The 18,285-nt window shown below is 29.1% G+C and overlaps 2 protein-coding genes across 2 annotated transcripts; both read right to left on the bottom strand.

Moving 5' to 3' along the window:
- Positions 1-8,773: 8,773 nt before the first annotated feature.
- LOC127285690 (uncharacterized) lies at positions 8,774-9,196 on the bottom strand. Its single transcript, XM_051311825.1, has one exon. It carries the CDS (start codon positions 9,194-9,196, stop codon positions 8,774-8,776), a length of 423 nt encoding a protein of 140 aa, XP_051167782.1.
- A 2,660-nt stretch (positions 9,197-11,856) lies between these two features.
- LOC127285689 (uncharacterized) lies at positions 11,857-14,123 on the bottom strand. Its single transcript, XM_051311824.1, has 4 exons — positions 14,120-14,123; positions 13,624-13,971; positions 13,392-13,534; positions 11,857-12,646 (listed from the first exon to the last, which is right to left on the bottom strand). The coding sequence occupies exons 1-4, from the start codon at positions 14,121-14,123 to the stop codon at positions 12,263-12,265; spliced, it is 879 nt and encodes a 292-aa protein (XP_051167781.1). The 3' UTR covers positions 11,857-12,262.
- Positions 14,124-18,285: the final 4,162 nt, after the last annotated feature.

Below are 18,285 nucleotides of genomic sequence, written 5' to 3'. Positions count from 1 at the left end.
AAAGTAAGGTACTTTTAATGGAAACAAATCACTTTTGACACTTCTAAATAGCATCTATAGTTAACATAACCTAAAAAACGCGTGACACACGCAAACGCACGATCCTCATGCGAACGGAACTTCTCTTGTCTTGACTTATGCACATGAGACGTGCATTTTTTCGGGACAAGTGATATCCCCCACTTTCATACATCTGTTCGCGCGATTCCTGTATATCAGGTGACTGGGACTAGAAGTACAAGTCATGCGCGGTAAGCGACATAGCAGACGTCTCGAAATTCTTTCCGTGGGCAAAAATATTTTAACCCTTTAATGGCCAGTGGGACATATATGTCCGACTTACTTCAAAAAATCATAACTTTCTTAAATCTTAACATATTAACTCCGCTTTTGTCTCATTTTGAAGGGCTGGTCAATAGTAACAAATACATATCCATACCCTTTTCAAAAAACTAACCCTTTTGAAATACACCCCTACAAAAAAGTCAAAAAATCTAAAAATTTGAGGGGTTTTTGGGGTCGCTGATTACGAATCCGGTATCAGTTTTTTAAAATTCAATATGGCGGCCCAATTTTTTAAAACTCATCGAATTCACTTGAAACTCGTCACTCGCGGTTTCTGGGTCGCTGATAACGAATATGATATAAGTTTTTCAAAACCGACAAAAAGGAAATGAAAAAGGAAGGGAAATTGCAAAAAGGTAAAAATGGCGCGGAGAAGATTTGTGAAACAAAAAGCTTAAAAAATTTGTTTAAATAAATTAAAATTTTCTTTTTCTTTAAGAAAATAGGAGGACAATAGTAGTAGTACGAATGTCCATATATGGCAACAACTAAAGCGACACACGCTGATTAGTTCATACGAATGTTCATATAATGTAGAGTTCAAGTCGATCCCTTCTAGAAAAAATCAATTAAACACGATTTAGAACGATTGAGAACAAAAATTTTTTAATCGTTTTGAATTGTTTTCAATTGGAGTATATATTTTTTCAATTGATTCGAATTGTTTTCAATCGTGTAAAATAAGTTAAACTTTTCAATTGTTTTTAATCGGGTGCTATCAGGAAAACGATATACACACATGCGCAAATAGTTAATAATAAGAATAAGAAGAGTGTCGAATCAAACAGGAATGATGTTTTTCTTCTAAATGTTTTGTAATATATAGTTTGTTCTGTTCGTGCGTATGTGTCAAAGATTTAAAATCTAAAGTAAAATTCTGAGTAATATGGATATTGTCAATATGTTTACTTATCCTATATATGAACAAATTAAGTATGACAACCTTTGAGTTGTTAAGGGGTTAGGGGTAGTCAGAGGCACGAAAATATGAGAATTTTCAGTATTTTTTTTTGCTATTAAATAATTTTATTTTACAAAAGTAGTAATATGGTATTATTAAACAATGTTTTGACTTGAAGTCACGAAAATTTAAAAAAAAAAAATTTTTATTTCCGAAGTTACAGCTGTTTGTGTTAACCCAGTTCCAAAAAAAGGTCCTTGCGGTGACAATCATAAGTCCTTGGAGATTAATCAGAAATCAATCGGATAAAAAAAATTAGTTTTATAAATAAATAATCCTGGGCCTGATCGAAGGATTTTTTTTTTTCAAAAATTAACAAAATGGCGGCCTCAGGAAATTTTTGTCTAGATTTTTGGGAAAAAATCAACAGTTAATTGGTCTTAAAAAATCGAAATTTTTCAAAAAAAAAAAATCCTTCGATCAGGCCCGAGTTTATTATGTATTCTAAAAGCTGTATAAATTTCATTAAAATCGACTGAGCGGTTTTCGAGTTATAGTTGTCACCAGTTCAAAAAACATAGTTTTGAGAAAAACGCGTTTAGTTTCACACTAGATTTACGTACAAAAAAACGAATTATTAAATTACTTACACCGAGTCATCTATTCCTGGGCCATATTAATTTAGGTACTACTACATATACCCAAGTCTAAGTTCATCGATGACAATAGAACCCTAAAAGCCGATTTCTTGCAGCTGACACTAGCTTTTTAAAAAAACCTTGGCGAGAGGGGGTGGATATAGCCGAAAGTATTTTGCGGAAATTGTGGGGTGGAGTCTACAGCAGCGGTAAATTTTGATAATTGAAAAAGCTAAACGCAAAAAACCATGATTTTATGGTGTTTTTTATGGTTTTTACCATGATAATCAAATTTGCGGCAATTTTCACTATGATTTTCGTATTTAGCGCAAAAAACTACGTAAGTACACCAAGTTTTATTAAAATCGGAGGGGTTCCTTTTTCGGAACTACACCCGAAAAAATTTTATTTCTTACATTTTAAAATAATTTCAGTTTTTCATTTTTTTAGAACAAATTTTTAGTTTTTCTAAACTTTGGGTGTCCAGCAGCTTTTCAAAAAAATTTAACAAAAAAATTATTTAGTATAAATTTTGTTCAAAGTTTACCTGAACTTGTAATGAAATTCTTTAAAAAGTTCAATTGTTTTCAAATTTTTCAATTAAATTTTACAAAATTTTAATTATTTAAAATTAATAAGTCAAAACTTTCAATTCTAACTCTTCCAAAATTGAATTACTTCTATTAAATTCTGTAATTATTTTATTTATAAAAAATTTTAGCTAATTAACTAATTATTGCTATTATATATAACTGTTGCCAAATGATTAAAACAAATTATTTTAATCTTTTTTTGATACAATTACTTATAAATATGCACATTTAAACAATTATTAATTTAATTATTTGAGATGAAATTTTTTCCGCGCCGCAATTGAAACATTTTTGAGATTTTCATTGGCTCCAATTTCGGCGGGCAAAGTATTTTCAAAATACACGTAATTTTGGTCACCGAAATTGATACACCGCGCAATAAAAAATTACGGTATTACTTTTAATTTCTCATATTTGTTTAAATAATCGATTTTTATAGAGTTAAACATTTTTTTAACATCTAAATAACATAACCTTTTAGTTTAATAAGTCTTAAATTGACTTTATACAATATAAATGTGGAATTGTCTATTTCAAAGGTGTTTTGACTCGAATCGCGCCGCAATTAGTGCATTCACCCTATCAATTTTTTCTAAAAATTTCAAATTAAAGTTCTTTACAAACTTATTTAGTGCTAGAAACGGATGTTAAATCCGTTACATTTGTATAAAGTTTTTTATTTATTAAAATATTTTCAAAATTTTTAATTAAAAATCGCCTGAAATTTAATTATTTTTACGAATCTTATAATTATTGTAGATCATCCAATAATATTTGACTGTTTAAAAAAGAATTCAACATTGACTGAAATTAACAAAAAATTTCAGCAATTAATAAAAATTTCAATTTAAAACAAAACATGATGTATTTGTCAAAAATTATTTTTTAAACATTTTTTTTTAAATTATAAACATTTCGTCTTGTGCAGCTTCATTCAAAGATAAATTAAAAAATAACTTTAAATTAATTTTTGATAAAATATATAATTTTCTTCTGTGGTGACAAATACATTGATAAATATTTTAATTTTTTAGTTCGGATAATAATCTTTGAAATAATATTTTTCTAGACTGTTTAATTAGTTGCATTTTTTAAAATTTTCAAAAAATCCCGCCAAACAATAGTGCATGGAATACAATCTATAGAACACGATTGAAAACGATTGAATATAATAAGAAAGGAAATCGTCCTCAATTGTAAGAACACAATTAAGAAACACAATTGGGGAAAATAGAAATTTCTTTCCTATTGTTTTCAAACGTTTTCAATCAATTTTTTCTAGAAGGGATGTCATTAATTGTACTTTCAATGAAAATATTTTTTCATAATTTTGACTTTTATTTTATTTTTTTAATTTTTCAAAACAAATGTCAGTACACTGAAAAAAACTAGTAGGTTTTTGAAACTACTACTTTAAGTAGTAGATTTTACTACTTAAAATAGGAAAATAAAATTCTTTTTTATTTTTAATTGTTTATTATCAGTGAAATTGACTTTTTCATCCTCTCTCCTATGCTAACGCTTATTTTATGCCCTAACGATTATGTACCTAACAGAGTCCGATACCTTAACCAACTAACCACTCACGCTCGCTACGACAGTCTGCAAACTACTCGAAGACTACTTTCTGATTGTTCAATTGGTAATTTAACTATTTAAAGTAGTCATTTTTACTACTTTTATTAGTTGCTATAACTATCCTTTTTAAGTTTTGACTTGTAAATTTTTCATCTTTTAATTATATTATAAGTTATTTAATTGCATAGTGCAGTAAAATCTACTACTTAAAGTGATAATTTTAATTGCAAAGGATTTTTTAATTCTACGACATAAATATTCTTAAAGCCTATTGAACCACTTTAAGTAGTAAAAGCTACTACTGAAAGTAGTAGTTTTAATTGAAAAAGATTTGTAAATTTTACATCAAAAACGTTTTTCAAGCTTATTGAATTAATTAAAATAGTAAAAAATTACTGCTTAAAGTGGTTGTTTTAATCACAAAGAATTTATTAATTCTACAACAAAAATGTTCTTAAAGCCTATTGTACCACTTTGAGTAGTAAAATCTACTACTTAAAGTAGTAGTTTTAACTGTGTAATGATATGAGTGTGAGTAGTCTCACAGCACACTCACACCATTAAGCAAGGCTCACGTAAAGAGCCAACGCGAAGGCAGTCCCACCATACGACCCGATCACTCTCCCTTCCATAGAGCGCCTCTCTCTCTCCCCACTATCTTACAGCTCAGAGCCAACTCTATAAACTGATGTCGACTTGAAAATTTCGACAGTTCGCCTGCTGCCGGGCTACGAGGAGCTTCTCTGGCCTACGCTTGCCTAACGTTCGAAAGACTTTCGAATTATTCAGGAGCCTCTGAATATGAAAGTCGAGTAGAATAAGGGACGGTATCTGGGAGCCTCCACCACCGTTTCAAAGGCATGCTAAGCAAGCGTACTCAACCCCTCCAGGAAGATGAAGACGAGGTGCATCTCATTCATCTTTCTGATGTCAATATCGGTCTAGTATGGTGCGCATGCTACCTACGCGATCGGTCCCAGATTCGTTGAGGTGCAACTCTGGAATCTGAGACTGGGGGGATGATTTCTTCATACTTCTTGGCGCCTCCAGGACTAGGGTGAATTTATCCCCAGCTAATCTTAAATTGAGAGTTAACAGGATTTTTTACCACAGGGCTCTTCCTGGGTAAAAATGAATGATAAACTACACTTTACATATTAGATTCTTTCTAATGGGAAAGGCTCTATTGTGAGGGCGGTAGAGTCACTGGACGACATTTTTTAGTATCAACTGAAGGCAGTCGCGAGCCAAAGAAATTCTCATCTTACAGTCCGTTGTAAGAGATAATTTCTTCCCCCCCTCTCACAGTCCTGTTGTGAGAGAGTCGTCCAGCATTTAGAAAGAATCAGTAATTAATATTATAATGGCTTAACTTACGAGATATTAATATGTAAAGATATAATTTGAATAATTTACTAATCCTGGGAGTAATTCAGGTTAATTGCGCGAGAATACTTTTCACATTAAGGTAGTAACACATGTTCTTACAAAACTTGCAGTTTCCGCCTGATCGCAAGGGTGCCGAGGTGGTCTAGTGTAGACATGTGCTACGTTCGGACCAGAGGGTTCGAGGTTCGATCCCACGTACATAGTTATTTTTTATTTTTATCTTCTTATAAATTACAAAATTACGGAACATGTTTAAAACAATACACATTATTTTAGATTAAATTTATTTCGATTTCTTACGAATTAATCTTGGTTTTAGTTTCTTTTTTTTACTAAAATTCATCTTTAGTTTCTTTAGTCCGTGAGACGGAGTCATTTTATTTTCTTTATTTTCGTTAAATGTCGTTTCGACGAATAATGTCAATTACTTTATTCTCGTTAAATGTCGGTTCAACAAATGATGTAATTGTTATTAGCAAAATACACTATTATTGTTTAATTAATGAACTTTTTATTGACTATACCTTCACACCTTCCAAATTCACACGAATAATGGTCTCTTAAATATAAATTTTCTGTAAATGTAAAGAATCTTGGCTTCGACGAGTTAAATCCGCGATCACAAAATTAGCTAACATTACAACTGGAAACGATTTGTAAATACTACATCAAAAAATTTTTTTTTAAATTTATCGAATTAATTAAAATAGTAAAAATCTACTACTTAAAGTAGAAGTTTTAATTACAGACGACTTGTTAATTCTACAACAAGAATTTTATTGAAGCCTATAAAATCATAGAAATTAATAAAAAAATTACTTCTGAAAAAGCAGTTATATTAATTAAAGAAAATAATCCCTTTTACTACATTTCATATAACTGGTGAATAGTAGTTGGAGTTACTACTCTTGCAATTTTGAGTTGACTACAATTCCACTTGTTTTTACTACCTCAAGAAAGTTAATTTTACTACCGACCTGTACACTGAAAAAAAAGTATTGAATCAAGAAAATTTTACTTTCTTCAAGTAAACCGTGGAATTGAATAGGGACAAGTCAATTACGGCATTGGTTCAAGTAAACGATTGTCTTGAGATAGTATATTTGGGACGAGAGCATATATTCTTGATCCAAGAAAATATGGAATTCGAGCAATATATTAATCAACTTGTAACAAATGTAAAATACATTAAAGGAAGAAAATATTTTCTTGTTCTGAGAATATATGTAGTCAAATAAAATGTTTCATTTGATTCATTGAAATCTTTGCAATATTGGATCAAGTAAGACAAGATTTAAATCAAAATATTATTTATATTGTGAGGAGACCACATGTTCTTGATTCAAGAAAATATGAAATTCGACCAAAAAACTGATTAACTTCTAAGAAATGTAAAATATATTAAAAGAAGAAAATATTTTCTTGTTTAGAGAATATATGTAGTCAAATCAATTGCTATATTTGATTCATTCAAATCTTTGTGATATTGGTTCAAGTAAGACAAGATTTAAATCAAAGTATTATTTATATATTGTAAGGAGACCATATGTTCTTGAAGGAAGAAAATATGGAATTCGACCAAAAATTGATTAACTTTGTAAGAAATGTAAAATATCTTAAGTAAAGAAAATTTTTTCTCGTTCTGAGAAAATATTAATTCAAATTAAGAAATTTCTCTCGCTAAATACAAGCATTTAGAAAAGAAAATTGTATTGCCCTTTAAAGAATTAAAATTATTTTCTGTATTATTTTATTTGGAAAGAAAAATGACATTTTTTAAGGGAAAATCTTGTAATTAAATAATTTATTTATTTACAAACTCTCTTATGCAGCTATTTTTTTCTCAAATCGTTAATATACGAATTTTTCAAACTGACGCAATTTTTTGTTAAATATGGCTTATTTTTTTACATAAATAGATTATCTATAATTTCATCGAATCGAATTTTCAAAAAATAGGTACATTTTTTGCAAATATGATTATTTGTTTTGAAAAATTTCGCTTCATTTCTTAAACAAATAATCATATTTGGCGAACAATGCATTTTTTTAAAAATTCGATGCGGTGAAGTTGTAGTAACCTAAAAATAAGCCATAGTGTACAAAAATTAGATCAGTTTAAAAAATTTGTATAATATTGATTTAAGAAAAAATTTTAATTGTTTAAAAATGTTTGTATATATGTAATTTTCTAATTACAAATTTTTTTCCTTAAAAATGACATTTTTCCTTTCAAAGGATATAATTGAAAAAATTTTAATTTTTTATAAAGGGTAACACAATTTTTTTTCTAAATGCCTGTACTTAGCAAGAGAAATACCTTACATTTAAGTTGGTCTTAAATTAATGATATTTGAGTGAGTCTATTTTACGCAATTTTTCATAAAAACAATGAAACTGTTTATAACAATCATATTTTATGTTTAATTTATATGTAGATTTTATAGACAGTATATAAATTTGATATAACTATTTAAAATTTTATTTCAAAAATAAATTCCACTCATATAACATGGTTATTTTATTTCATGTAAGAATTTCTTTTCTTTACATTAGTTTACACGTATCTATAATATTAATATATAAATTATAAATTGCATTCTTTTAACGTCATAAGTGATTACCCGAAATTTTAATACTGCCGTAAGCAAAATTCGTAACTATACTGAAGACAGTTTAACATGAGAGCAATGAAATTGTTTATAAAAATTGCACATTATGTTGTGAATACAGTCGACTATCGATAATTAAACATACGATAAATTGAATTTCTTGATAATTTGAAGTTCAATTCGGGTCCCTTAAGAAATTCTTCATTAATTAAAATACTTGATATAAATAAAACTTTCAATAATTTAAATCATTTTTGATGTTCCTTAAGATTCAATTAATCGAGAGTCGACTATATATATAAAGGATACGCAAATATTGTAAAGATTATACAGGGTGATCAAAAAGTACCAGAACGCAGAAAAGGGGTCCGGTACTTTTCGATCACCCTGTATATATGTCGTAGGCAATTAGAAGAATTCGCCATTTAGCTAAAAGCCTAGGCGTTTAGCTAAATCGCACAAGTTAGACGAATGGACTTGGAAAATGATTAAATTCGTCTATTTTCCTGAATAGATTTGACATTTAGCTAAGTGACTAGTCATTTAGCTATTTGCCTGAAGCTGTGTCGGCAAATAGAAGAAAATGGTTAACACATAGAAATTGAATTATATATTATAGTTTACATAGAATACGGAGAAAAATTTTTTCGGGTTTACTGAAAGAAAAATTTTTAAATGTTAATTATTATTTATTGGTTAAGTTAAATTAAATTTTAATTATTTATTTGAACATGGTTGGCTCTGATGGCAACGAGAATCACATAGAGTACCCGATTTAAAACAAATGCATCGTTTGGTTTTACATTGCGATTGACTGGCTTTACAATTACACTTTTTAAAGCCCTGACCACCACTGATAGACTGCTGAGCTGCTGCTTCTCTCAGAGATATTAGCGTGTCTGTTGATACGTCAGAAAATGTTATAACATTGCTGCCAGATTTCTTGATTTCAGCTCGAGGAAACCAACCTTTCAGTAGACCATCTTTTGTGCCAATTTGATATACTCCATTTTCGTAATTCATTATTACCCCATAAATGTTAAGGAAATCAAGAGGCCCTCGATCTACTTCAGGAATGGATAACGTTATGCAGTCTCCTTTATCCAAAGCTGTAAAACTGTCTTCTGAATGGGTTATCATTTTTTGCGCTGCATCCTGTTGTCTCACAAAACAATCTTGCTGAGCATTTACAAGAAGATTCCCTCTAAAACATAACATGCAAATCAATCGGTCCTTAGTGGTTAAATCTAATTACTTTTTTGACCACTGTTAAACACTTTCAATTTTTCTTCAAATTCATTGCGATTTACACTCATTTTTGGTAAAAAAAAATAGAAATTTAAATAAAAATTCGCGTCAACTACAATTTTCACTTAGAGGGTACGGGAAATATGATTATACTAAATAAAATTTAGTTTTGTAACGTAATTTAAGGAAATAAATTTATTTTCTTTTGATCAGTTGTTTACAATTTCTACAAATTAAATGTACATATCTGACGTTTGTTTCAGAAATTAAATTTATTTTGTTTCCAGCTCCTGTTTATAATTTCTATGTGTTAACTATTTTCTTCTATTTGCCGACACAGCTTCAGGCAAATAGCTAAATGACTAGTCACTTAGCTAAATGTCAAATCTATTCAGGCAAATAGACGAATTTAATCATTTTCCAAGTCCATTCGTCTAACTTGTGCGATTTAGCTAAACGCCTAGGCTTTTAGCTAAATGGCGAATTCTTCTAATTGCCTACGACATATATAATTTTACATCTGTTTGACAAAATTTTGTCATTCAATACAAGAAATAAAGTGCTTTCCAATTGATGTCAAACAAATGTGAGAAGTTTTATAAGAAATTAATTTTCTTTGGAGAACATAGCCCCAGTCTTTTGTTTCAACAACTTCAAATGCATGAAAATGATCGCTGAAGCAAAGTATTGATATTTTTGTGAACAGTAAAAAAACTTCGTTTCCTTTAAGTAAAACATATCGAATTTTACCGAATTTAGGAAATAATTCATTATTATCATATTTTATAACCATGTCGGATTTGTAACTCTTTCAGATCATTGTGAAGTTGCATTTCTAAATCAAGGCGAAAATCAAAACCTTCGTTATGGAAAAATTTATTGTTTAGAATGAGTTGATGTTTATTGGCTAAAGACACAGTTGGATTTTTTCGAGAAGTAGTGGCTTTTGAGTAATTTTTGGATTCTTTATGTTTTGCTTCAAAACGAATACAGGATGTCAGTCTTGCAGGTCCTAAACGTAAAATAAACCTAACATAGTGAATTAAGAAATGGTGTTTAGGCTTCAGATCCCCATAAACCTTAATGTACAAAGTATGATGTTCAAAAATTAAATACTTATGAAGTGAAGCACAGTTCTTATTGAAAGTTTGAGCCATTATTAAACAAACTATTTGTCTCAAAATTACATACAATTTCCAAGGTTTATTATCTTCTTCAACTAAGTCGCCAATAATTAGACCAAAATAGTTAAAAAATAAAATCATTTCAGACGCCTAATAAGTAATATATTCCTTTTGTACGCCACTAGGATTCAATAAAGGAGGTTTATTTTCCGAATTTTAAAAACCAAAATTGAAAAAACGCATTCTTTCATGTAATATTTCAAGAGTAAAACATTTCATTTTTATTAAAGACTTAATTATTTTACCTAAATCGTAACGTAAAATTCCCTCGGGAAAATCGTGCATTTGATCAAAATAACAACTTGTTATCGCGTTATAACTCGGAATTGAATTGAAAATACATTCTTCTTCGATACCATATGAATTCGCTTCTAAATGTTCCTCATAATTTTCGGGTGTTCGTAAAAGTGTTTCGTCTTCTTTACATTGCGTTTTCATCGTATCTTTATCTGCGAAGCAAACCCTACAACAATAGTCGCAATTAAAGAATTCCGGAAAGCCAAGGATTTTATTAAGTCCTAAATTATCTCCGCTGACAGCGAGTAACACAAAGTAAACTTTACCTTTATAATTTTTAGTATTTACAGGAATTCCTTCGATTTCTAATTCTTTTAACTGATCTATAATTTTACTAAATATGAATCGATTTCCCATATCTTTGTGATCGTTACTTCGATGAAACTGCGCGAGAAAAATGTTTTCTAACTGACTGGCATATTCAGGTGGAATACAAGCAATGGTACAGTACACTGCACCAATTTTATTGACAATTTTGTGGGTGCCTAATGGATTGTTTATTTCAAAATCGTCAAAAAAAAGTATTAAAGGGAGTACCAATTTTGAACCAAAGTTCTCCGAAAGTTTTAAAAATAATTCACCTTGGATAGTAGACTCCATCAAGTTACTGTCCTTCACTTTTTCCATATAAGACAAAATCGAATCTAAAACATTAGGCAATTCTAAAAACTTCTGAAGAACTAATTTTAAGGGAATTACAGCCATACTTTTGTCAACTTCGTCAATAATTTTAGAACTTTTAGTCTTATCCAATTCCAGAGTCGTAACGGAAGTGTATATTATAGGAGGAATATAAGTTCCTAATTTCAAGAAGTAATCTAGCGATTTATGCTCTGTTGTATGATCCATAAAAGCGTTTTTATAAATGTCAAACATATTACTTAGTTCGGCAGTTGTCGTTAAGTTATTAATTTTAATACTTTTATTTCTAATTGGTTCGCTTAAGGTTAATAAATTTTGAACACTATCAACTATATCAGAAATTAGTTTCCGTGAAACTGACGGATTTGCATGTAATTTCGAAATAATAGATGACGAAGCAAAAGAAACACTATTTGCATATTGGGTAGAGGTAATATCTTCAGCCTGTATGCATTGTTTATTTTTACTGGATTGAAAGACATGTTGAACGGAACATGTTTGCAACCTATTTCTTAACTCAAATTCATGATTTGTTTGTTGAAACAAAGACTGATTTGGTAGGACACAATTTTCGTTATTAATAGTAACAAGTGCTTGTTTATGTTCACTTTTTATATGCTTTAAGAAACCATAAAAGTTAGTGCAAACGCGGTCACAATTTAATTGTTGACACTTTAATGCTTGAAATTTTTGCACAGAGTGCTTAAATTTAAAGTGGCTTAATAGAATTCTATCGCTTTTACAGCATTCATGGCAAAGTGGACATTTGTACATTTTGTTGTTTCATTTACTGATTCGAACGCTAGTTACAAGATTAATTACTCACTTCAAAAACTCAACATTCCATGTTTGTTTCAGCTTCCTTATTTAAAGTTTGTTTAGATTCAAGATTTTTTAAAGCCTGTATTATCTCTAAAGCGTAAGGCTTCTTCACATCGTATGGTGTTTCAAACTTATAAAGAAACCGCTGTATAATATACCAAATGTGGTCGCTGGCACAGGGATATTTGGCCCTAAGCACGTGGAAAGATTTAAAACAAATATCAATTGCCTGTAGAGCAGAAGTTACTGAGTATAAAAAGTTATCGATGGCAACAAAAAAGTCTCTTGCATTTTCTAATGTCTCTCCGACCACAAAAATGAAATGTTGCAATATGAGGCCTTTTCTTCTCATTACATCTTCTCGCTCTTGTCGAGCTTTAGTGATATCACCAGCAATCTGAAAGACAATTAAGTAATTAAATAATTCTATTAAGCCACTTTAAAATAATTTTCGTAGAAATTAAATTTTAGAGATTTTTTTATTAAAAAATAATTGAATTTTTGAACTATTTTAATTGAAAAATTTGTAAATAATTGAGTAATGTAAGTATTGAAAGATCATAACGAATCTTGAAAAAAATTATTTTGGATCTTAAAAATCTTGAACTTTTTTCAAAGTTACTTAACACCTTTCAAAAAAATAATTTTCATAAATTTTGCTTTAAGATGTTTTCAAAGATGTCTGAAAATGAGTGAGAAAAATAGTGTCATTAGTGGACTTTTTCAAAAAAAAAATGCCAACAGTAGTATTTTTTGAAAATAGTAGCTAAATAGTTGTATCAGCTGAAAAAATTGCAAAAAGTGGCGTGAGTGCCAGTAGCCATACATTTGGAAAAATAGTATTTTTATTTGACTAATATTCGGAATAATTGAACTTGAAATTTATTAACATTTGTAATAATTGAATATTTACTTGATTTATATTCGAAATAATTGAATTATTAGCTGATTAAAATTTAAAATAATTTACACGGTTGCTACAAAAATTAAAATTAAAATTTCAAATAACAGAATTTTCCTTACATTTTTGGAAACTTAATACTTTTCTAGTTGTTTTTACAAAACTTTCTGACTTGTCCCTGATAATTTTAATTCCCCTGATTTCCCTGATTCAAGGCGACCCTGAGAAAATAAAGAAATACCTTTGTGTGTATAATTAAGCTTTCTACTGCCTCTGCTGTTGACGGTTTCCAGTGCTTGAATCTTCCAGCTTCTTTTATTTTAAGCCTACCGTTTGGAGGGACTAAATGTGGCAATGCTTTTAACTGCAAGATGGCTTTCAAATCTAGTTTTGTTATATTATAAAAAAGAAACATTATTTAAAATAATATTACTTCTGATAATAATTAATAATAAAGAATAAAATAAACTTACTATCGCCACACTCTTGTGATTCTAAAGCATCGAACTCTTCGGGCAATGCCTTAGGTCTCACTTCAGTTAGCGTTTTGAAGAAATGAAACCAATTTTTGATTGAATCCTTCTCATTTGTAAAATTTCGTAATTCAAAATCGATGTCAATCAGCTCATATCCTTTAGGATTTTCAAGTACCTTCCACTCCGTAAAAATGTCGGCAACTTTCTGAAATGACTGAAGTTTTCCTTTTTCCTCCCTATATTTCGCAGTCACTTTCCAATGACTAAGTACTAACGCCCATGACTGCAAATTGTCTCTCAACCATTTTAAACTTTCCAACACCTCTTCAGATATTTCTGCCAAGTCTATAAAATTAAAATGAATAATATTAAAAATAAATAGAACACAAATCATTAAGTGTACATGGTTTAAAATGTGGATAAGTTAAATATACAATCACTTAAAATATGGATAAATAAAAGATAAAATCAATTGATTCAAGAATCAACTGACCCATGGGTCAATTCAAACTGAAGTGAATTGAAATGTTCCAACTAAACTAGTTAATCATTAATAATATATAGTATATGATATTTTTAGTTTGGATTAATGATTTAATTAAATAATTGAAAAATAATTAAAATTTCTTATAAATTTATTATAAAGTTGAATAAATTTTAGATTAATTATGAAAAAAAAAATTTCATAAAATAATCAAATAGACTTAGATGAACGCCTTTTAGCATAGATTAAAATTAAAACCAAAGAAATTGAAATAGAATTAATTTGTTGATAATTACAAAAAGACTGTTTAAAATAAGAATAATTATTAATTAAATACAGTGAAAAAGATAAATAAATGCTAAAGAATAATTGTATTTAGTTGTAACATTCGAAAAAATTGAAAAATATTAAAAGGTGATGCCCGTACAGCAAATAGATATCCCTAGGATATCTCTGCGATATATCGAAAAAATCTTGGATATCCCATAGATGTCCACAGGATATATTAGATCTCCCTGGGATATCCCTGGAATATCAAAAGTTCCCTCTACTAAGATGTATTCAAGATGTTTGTAATGGATATCTGTGGGAGATCCCTGGGATATCTTTAGAATATTTAAAAAAATATATTGAAAATAATTTATAATTAGTTAAAAATGATTTATACATATAAATAGATAATAAAAAACTTTTTATTTTAAACGATTACATAGTAGAATGAACATTACAAAGTGAGAATATATTGTATCTAAGTATAATTTAATGTGAAAATGAAACAAAAACCTTATTTTGTGTTTTTAAAAAACATTAAATTTTAAAATTAGTGAAAGTGTTAGCGTAATTTTTAGCTTTTCATTTTCTTTGTTACAAGTCAGATAATAAAATTTCTGATTAAAAAATCAGTAAGATTTATTTGTATTATAATACTGCTTTTATGCCACTTTGTCTTCAATTGGCAAAGAAAATATTGTATCTAGGTACAATATAAACAAAAAAAATATCAAAATTTTTTTCTTTTTTTTGAACTAAACGTGTTTTTAAACTAAAGAAGCGTAAATTTTTAAATGAACACAAGTTTTATGTTGATGTTGGCTTTTTTAAAGTACGTAATTAAAAATAAGAAAATAAAATTTTTAAACTTAAAAACCTTGTTTAAGAAAGTAAGATTACATCGTAGTACTTCTTTTATGACAACTCGTCTGCAAGTTCGTCTTGATGATTAGAATGTACTCTTTCAGCATCGCTTAAAACATTTCTAGAAATCTCATCGCCACCATGTTCTTCCGAATCAAAATTTGAGGTTAGAGGAGCATTTGAGCTGTCATCCATCAGTAATACACCGTCAAGATTCTCAGAGTTTATCAAATTTTCGACCGTTGTAATTTGAATTTTAGAATTAGCTTGTGAAATGCATCTTTGATGTGCATGTCTCAACCAATCTTTTATGTATTGTATAACATCGCTTTCTGAAGTGAATTGAGAATGATGCTTAGATGCACCTGAAAAAAAATTTATTTTAATAATTTTTTTATTTATTACCTCTTCTTATTAATTTATTAAATTAGCCTTAATTTTATTTATTATTTTGTCATTATTGAGATTTATAAAAAATTGTTCTCGAAATCATTAATATAAATAATGTAATATATTTTTAAAAAACTCACTCATAATTGCACTGCACAATTGCAACTGTCCAAAGATAAACTTTCCTTTCTTCCCCAGCCAACTGAAATTTTCCGCCACTTCATTTGAAAGTGTTCTAATCAATATTGAATTTACATTATCTTTGAGGGATTTTCCTCCAACCTGAACCAAAAAACTAACCATAGTTTTCATGTAATTTGTTTTCGTTAATTTATCTTCAACTTCTTGTAATGCATCGAGAGTTTTGACAGGTAGAATTCTTTGCAAGTCGAAATCATTGGGTGACGAATCGTCACTTTTATTTTCAACTGGATTATTAGAATCGCTTAGTTGACATGCAATTTCATCTACCTTTTCTGCAGTAGAACTAAGTTGAAACTTTAATTCAGTAAAAGAAGAGACTACGTATTTCCGAAATGATTTCTCTGAAACAATGTAAGTGAATAATAAATAAAATATTTGCCATAAAAAAGAAATAAAATATTTGTTGACAAATTTAATATAGTATACCGTCATCATAAACTTTAAGTTTACTTTTCTTATTGCGTACTCCTTCTTTCGCATAATCTTCTTTCTATTATTGTCATCACGCTGATTAACAGAAAGGTTTTTCGTGATACATCTAATACTGCGAAAAATTTGTTCGTTATGTGTAGTGTTACTTCCATTAGAAAATTTGTTTTCTATTTGAGATGAAGTAGAAGGAAGAGGGCTTTTCATGATTGGTACTGGTGGATATGAAGGTATCGGAGTTGCTTTTTGCTGATTTTTAGGGATGGTCTTGAAACTGTTCTCATCATTAAAATTATCGTCAGTACTCTCTTCAGATTCAGAACTTTCAATTTCTTGCAAACGCTGTTTTTTAGATTTAGGAGAATTTTTCTCCACATGAGTAGTTTTTCGCTTCTTTTGTCTTCGTTTTTAGGGTTCCGTACTCGGTTCGGAACCCTATTAATATCGGTTTTTTGAAATCGTGTACCCCCCCCCCTAGCGGCCACATAAATTTATCTGGAGGGCTGAAAATTAGTACACATATGTATTTTCGCGTGTAGATTACAGGAAAATTATAGCGAACTTGATTGGAATTGATTAACATAGCGTTGTCAAGGAAAAACCATGAATTTTTACGAAAAATGCCTAAAAATGACTATGTACCCCCCCCCCCTAGCGGCCACATCTTTTGACATAAAGAGCTCAAATTTAACACACTTACGTATTTTTACGTGAAAATTACAGGAAAATTATAGCGAACTTGATTCGGATCAATGTAGATAGCGTTGTCAAGGAAAAATCAAAAATTTCGAAAAAAATAATTTATTCTCCCTAGCGCACACAATATTCAACCCAGACAGATCATATTTAGTATACAAATGTATTTTTACGGGAAAAATACAGGGGAAAAAAAGCGGTCACGATTAGAGTTGATGATTAACTTTTTATCAAGTTTTTCAAGAAAAAATGACAATTTTAGGAAAAAAATGTATTTTTCCACCAAAAACGAACAAAATTTTATTTAAAGGAAATTAAATTTATATATTTTAACGTATTTTTACGTGTAGATTACAAAAAAAATATAGCGAGCATGATTGGAGTTGATTATCATAGCGTTGTCAAGGAAAAACCATGAATTTTTACGAAAAATACCTAAAAATGAGTATGTACCCCCCCCCTAGCGGCCACATCTTTTGACATAAAGAGCTCAAATTTGACACACTTACGTATTTTTACGTGAAAATTACAGGAAAATTATAGCGAACTTGATTCGGATTAATTTACATAGCGTTGTCAAGGAAAAATCAAAAATTTCGAAAAAAATGATTTATTCTCCCTAGCGCACACAATATTCAATCCAGACTGTTCATACTTGCTGTAAAACTCAATTTTTGCGTGAAAAATACAGGGAAAAAATGTAAGCGCGATTGGAGTTGATGATCAATTTTTATCAAATTTTTGAAGAAAAATGATAAATTTCAGAAAAAAATGTATTTTTCCGCAAAAAACGAAAAAAGTTTTTCTACAGTGATTCAAATTTATATATTTTGACGTATTTTTACGTGTAGATTACAAAAAAAATATAGCGAGGATGATTGGAGTTGATTTTTCTGGAATTAATAAACAAATTTTATTTTTTAGATAACTTTCGATTTTTCCTTGACAAGCAGCTACTAGCCTTATGTCAATATCTTAAGTTTTATCTCTTTTTGACTTAGAAAGATAAAATTTAATATTCAATATATTTTTAAAATGTAAATACAATAAAAATATTGCGAGTTGAAATAAAATTATGTTTCTTATATTTTTTTAGTAAAATATTTTTTAAAAAATAAAATCGGACAAGTGCGAGTTACACTCGCACTGAAATCGAGGGTTCCGTACTCGAAGCGAACTTATTTGGTATAAAAACAAATGTTTAAAAAATATGTGTTGTATGACAACTAATATAAGTGATACGAAGAAGAACAATTTTCTTGAATTTTACAAAATTGTTCCTTTTTGTATCACTTATAATAGTTGTCATACAACACATATTT

Source organism: Leptopilina boulardi, unplaced genomic scaffold (assembly GCF_019393585.1).
Source record: "Leptopilina boulardi isolate dan_hultmark-lab unplaced genomic scaffold, ZJU_Lbou_2.1 LbouV2_341, whole genome shotgun sequence".
NCBI lineage: Eukaryota > Metazoa > Arthropoda > Insecta > Hymenoptera > Figitidae > Leptopilina > Leptopilina boulardi.
The sequence above is the reverse complement of the archived record's forward strand: the minus strand, read 5'-3'. Positions and strand labels throughout refer to the sequence as shown.

Bases quoted from the DNA above. Each gene is read 5' to 3' on its own strand.
- LOC127285690 (XM_051311825.1), bottom strand. From the start codon at position 9,196: ATGATAACCCATTCAGAAGACAGTTTTACAGCTTTGGATAAAGGAGAC.
- LOC127285689 (XM_051311824.1), bottom strand. The intron at 13,535-13,623 runs GTAAGTTTATTT...TAACAAAACTAG, and splicing joins ATCACAAGAGTGTGGCGATA to ATTTGAAAGCCATCTTGCAG. The intron at 12,647-13,391 runs GTATTTCTTTAT...ATTGTCTTTCAG, and splicing joins GCTTAATTATACACACAAAG to ATTGCTGGTGATATCACTAA.